The sequence below is a fragment of the Chondrus crispus genome, genomic scaffold, assembly GCF_000350225.1.
Source record: "Chondrus crispus Stackhouse genomic scaffold, scaffold_219, whole genome shotgun sequence".
NCBI classification, from domain to species: domain Eukaryota; phylum Rhodophyta; class Florideophyceae; order Gigartinales; family Gigartinaceae; genus Chondrus; species Chondrus crispus.
In genome coordinates, this window is record NW_005179095.1 from 24,109 (window position 1) to 28,862 (window position 4,754).

The window sequence follows — 4,754 nt, forward strand, 5'->3', positions numbered from 1 at the left end:
CTACTAGCGCCCCGCAAGTACTTTGAGCATGCATACGTTTCAACGTGTGCTTACCAAGGACTTCACGCGAGCACAAGCAGCGCAAATACATAATTCACACCCTTCTCTAACCTCGACAGCCACGTCCTCTTGCCGTCTCTGTCCGTCGCCTCCTCTGCCGCCCACCTAGAACGGAAGGAACAACTCCATCTAAGTCCTTGTCCACTATGAGCAAGCGTCCATCCCCACCAGCACCCCGCAAGTGGGTTTGGCATGCGCTTCGACTCCCTCTGCATCTGCCACAGGCTGCCGACGGTAATTACTGCACTAATGCCACATCGCCGTGCCTCTCATTCGCACGTGAATAGCGTACCACTCTCCCAACGCGCGCGGCACTGATCTCGAACCCTTCCGCATCTTTGAAGACAGGTTGCTGGTATTCATCACAGCGCCGATATCGTCGAGCTGCTAGTGTCTATCTAGATGCATCGGTTGCCCGCCAACGTGATCAGCTGTGTGCGTGCCCACGTGGCCAGCTATTCGCTTTGGCACAGCGGCCCACAGCAGAGGTTATTCTACTTTCCTCGTCTTCCTTCCTTCGCGCACGTTACAACTGCGGAATAGGAAGTGTGGTAAAAGGGAGTGCCCCCTGGCCAGGAGACAGGTGAAGAGGGATGTGCACAGTATATGTAGTAGCGATATCCAACAGGAAGGCCACTTCTGTTTACTGTAAGACGAAGCTTAAACTGGTTTAAAGTTTAAACCAGTTTAAACTTTAAACTCTCAACGTAGACTTATGACCTGCCCTGTCCGATAATTGCGTACCCCCGCTGTACGCTGCTTGGTACACTGCGTGGCCATCCCCGAGGGGCCGCGGCGCACGTGGCGACGCGCTCGTTTGTGTTGCTGAACAACTGCTTGCGGCAACTCTGCTGCATCGCCGCCTACCAAAACCCCCAACCTCCTCCCCGCCACTCTCCACCCGCCCGCCTTTGCAACGCCTCCCCTCCGCTCCATCCATTCTTCATCGCAGTGGTTGCACGTGTCCACACGTGTACACGGGTACACGCCTTCCCTCTCGTTTGCCAGCAATGACACCGTACATCGCTGGCCGCCGCCCCGCTGCCTCGTCATCCCTCCGCATACCTTTCACTCGTTGGCGTAGAGCTTGACGTCAAGCTCTACAGTACGCCTCATAGCCCCTATGCTCTAAAAAAATGTCCCAATATTTAGGGTTAACAGTAAATCGCCTGTAATTCGGCCGCAAGTCTACTGTTTGGACCGTTTCTTTCTGATGAACTTGTGACAGTGCAGGATCTAGAGTGTCCAGCGCTGCGGAGACAATTTTTAGTATTAAACAAGTGGGCTCCGTGCGCGCTTCGCGCGCCAAGCCTGGTCCCTTCCTCCTCCGCTCCTCGTTCTGCACACGCTGTCGTTCCCCACCCCGCTGCTCCCCCTCCCTCTGCGCTAGCTCTCCCGTCTTCTCTCCGGTCTTTGTCGCCCCTTGCCCCCTCGTCCTGCCACACGTTACTCGCCCCTGCGCGTCGCGCCCGGTCCGCGCCGCCGCCCTCAGTGCCGCCGCCCGCCTGTGTCGTCTTCCCCCCCGGCCGCGGTTCGGTCCCTGCAGCCCGCAAACATGGTCAGCGCCGCTGCCCTCCACGCCGCCGCTCGCTTCCGCCTAACACTGCTACCTGGCGGCGGCTCCTGGCACCCACCCGCCTGCGCGCGCCCTCCTGCACCGCCGGCTGCGACACCTGCCGGGCTCGCAGCGACCACTTTCCCCGTTCTTCGCACCTCCGTGATGCGCGCGGCCCGCGCCGCCGCCCTCCGCGCCACCGCTCCCACCACTACCTCGACCGCCCCTTCCCAAGCGCACCCGTCCACCACGTCCCCGCGCCGCAGGCACACCCCGCCCACCAGCCCGCAGAACGTCTCTGCCACGCCCGCGTCCGTCCGCCCCGCCACTGCCACCCACCACGCACGTCGCCCGCCACATCTCGCCGTGCACGGCGCTCTTCGCCGCGTGCTGCCCGCTCATGTTGCGCAGAAGCTCCACGCAGCTCCCCACCACGCGCGCTTCGCCGGCCCGCCGGTCCAGCAGAGTCTCCGCCGCCGCTTGGAACCGCTTTGCGTGGAGCTGCATGCACACCGCGTCCGCGATCTCGCGCGCACGCCCGTCCCACCCGCCGCACTCGCCCACCACGGCGTCAACGCCTGCCTCCGCTGCTACCCGGCACACCACGTCCGTCACCGTCTCTGAGCAACCCAGTTAGCGCCCGCTCGCTGTCGCGCCTCCCCCGCCCCCCAACACGCGCACCCGGTTGAAGCCCGCTCGCCGTCCCGCCTCCCCCGCCCCCCGGCACGCGCGCCCGGTTAAAGACCCTTGTAGTACTCCACGCCGTCCAGCTCTGGCCCGGTCCGCTCCTGCGCCCTCCGCTCCCCCACGCGCACGCGCGAGTGTGGCGATCCATGCCGCCCCGTCTCGGCGCCCCTCACCTACCCTCCCCCACCGTCCCCATCGCTGCCCCAGCCCACATCTCCTCCACGTCATCGCCGCACACCCAAAACCGCCCTCCGTCCACCATCATCTTGCAGCTCACCATCCCTATCGCCGCCCGTCGCCGCCCCGGCCTGCACTTCCTCGTCGCCGCGCATCCACATCCGCCCCCCAAAGTCGGAGCAACACGCGCTACGCAACTCCGCCTTGAAGAATTCCGGCCCCCCCACGCACAGCCCCCCGCGCACCACCGCCCCGCTCACGTCGCCACGAGCCTCCGGTATTTCGGGCAGCTCCGTGTCTCACGCGTCCGCCCCCCTGTCGTACGCGTCCATCTACCACACCGCCGTCACGTGCTCGCAGTGCCCGCCCCAGTTCCGCCCACAATGTAGATCCGCGTGGCGCGGTTTAAACGGATCCGGGCTAAAATTTGTAGTGTACTGTAGCGCGGCCGCACTCGGCAGTCCGCACAGTTATTTTAATTTTAAATTTTAACTTGTCGCCACTTGTCAGCCTGTACTGTAGTGGGGCCCCGCCCCGCAGTCCGCACAGTAATTTTAATTTAAAATGTTACACTTGTCGCCGCTTGTAGCGCGGCCGCGCTCGGCAGTCCGCACAGTTATTTTAATTTTAAAATTTAACTTGTCGCCACTTGTCAGCCTGTACTGTAGTGGGGCCCCGCCCCGCAGTCCGCACAGTAATTTTAATTTAAAATGTTAAACTTGTCGCCACTTGTCACTGCCACGTGTCCCCGTGGCGGCCTGGCCGGCGGCCAGGCCCCGCCCGTGGCCGCCACTTGTCACGGTAGCGCCAATGGCAACGCGGGAGCGCAAGGACATACAGACACACACACGTGGCCGCCACTTGTCGCCGCAGCGCCCCCGTGCGCCAATGAGAACCCCTGCGGGAGCGCACGAACACACATACACAAACACACAGACAGACAGACACGGATTTTAGTATACGCGGGGACAAGATGAGTTTGAAAAAGGACTTTTAGGACTGCTTGACACGTGGTGAGTGACACTTGATCACTATTTTCACTTTATGTCAATATTTATCACTCAAAATCACTCAATCACGGCATTTGAGGGACTTTTGACTTCGACTGAGTGACTCACTCAGGGTTCTCATCACTCTTTTTCCGTACACCATCAATTAGGAAGGCGTGGTGATCACCTAACAACGCGTAAACACCACTCCTAGTGGGTGAACATAACTCTTTGAATGGATATTTCAAGGTTTGAACGCTGCGATCGCATGGCGGTGAACATTGCTTTTCTTGTAATTATACTGCATATATCTGAAGGCAGGCGCTCGAAAACAATAACGTAAAGCTTTGTGAAATTTTTCTTGATGTGAGCAATAAGGCAGCCTCGAAGGCATCGGACGCATTACACAAAGCCTAGAGTCGTCGTTGGGCGGAAGGTTCAGAGGGAGGCATGATAGACAGTGGTTGTTGTGTCTCTTTGAAAGATGGTGGATGTAGCGATGGGAACAAAGATGATAAGGGAGCGAGCTGCCGTGCATTTGTGCTGTATTATTACTCTCTCTCAAATGAGGGCCTCCTTTAAGACAGCATGGACGGGCATGTTTGGACATGTATGGACGTCAGCGTGCACCTGATTGGTCCATTTAATACTTTTCTTAACAGTGTGATGGCGCACACAAAGTTAATATAATGGAATCTGTCGCTACCAACGTGCCATACGAGAGCACACCATTGGCTGTCGCCTACCGCATAAGTGCGATTGAATTCAATCTTGATCCAATTTAGCATACATTAATATTCAATTTAATCATTTTATTGACGTCCCTGAATGCCAGTACACGGGGATCGCAATATAGTGCCTCCCTCTGTCAGAGGGCCGAAAACGGCACTATATCGAACCAGGCACTGTAAGATAATGAGATTTGCGGCTTTTTTGCAGCCACTTCCTTGCATCACTGCTCAGAAAGACCGTTCGCTTCCCTATCGATAGCCCGGTATGATGCACCCCTTGAGCCAATTTACGGATCACGGCACGCTGACACAATACACTAAATTATTGGACATGTAATATTTTGAAAATCGCAAACATATACATCCAAACATGGCTGTCCATGCTGTCTTAAAGGAGGCCCTGATTCGCATGCGCTTTTGCGCCCTGCCTCAAAATTGGGTGCGGAATTCGAATCCGGGATCTGCTTGGCGATCGCATTTGAAGCCTGTCCAGGGTATGGCGTTTTAACTACTTGAAACCCGTTTTGAAAGCAACTAAACCCCGTTTTCTAAATT

The 4,754-nt window shown here is 57.7% G+C and overlaps 2 protein-coding genes across 2 annotated transcripts; both read right to left on the reverse strand.

The window, feature by feature from the left end:
* Window positions 1–754: 754 nt before the first annotated feature.
* Window positions 755–1,000, reverse strand: CHC_T00004199001 (hypothetical protein). The gene has a single exon (XM_005715504.1). The coding sequence runs from the start codon at window positions 998–1,000 to the stop codon at window positions 755–757; it is 246 nt and encodes an 81-aa protein (XP_005715561.1).
* A 3,046-nt stretch (window positions 1,001–4,046) lies between these two features.
* On the reverse strand, window positions 4,047–4,256 carry CHC_T00004200001 (hypothetical protein). Its single transcript, XM_005715505.1, has one exon. It carries the CDS (start codon window positions 4,254–4,256, stop codon window positions 4,047–4,049), a length of 210 nt encoding a protein of 69 aa, XP_005715562.1.
* Between the last annotated feature and the right edge of the window lie 498 nt (window positions 4,257–4,754).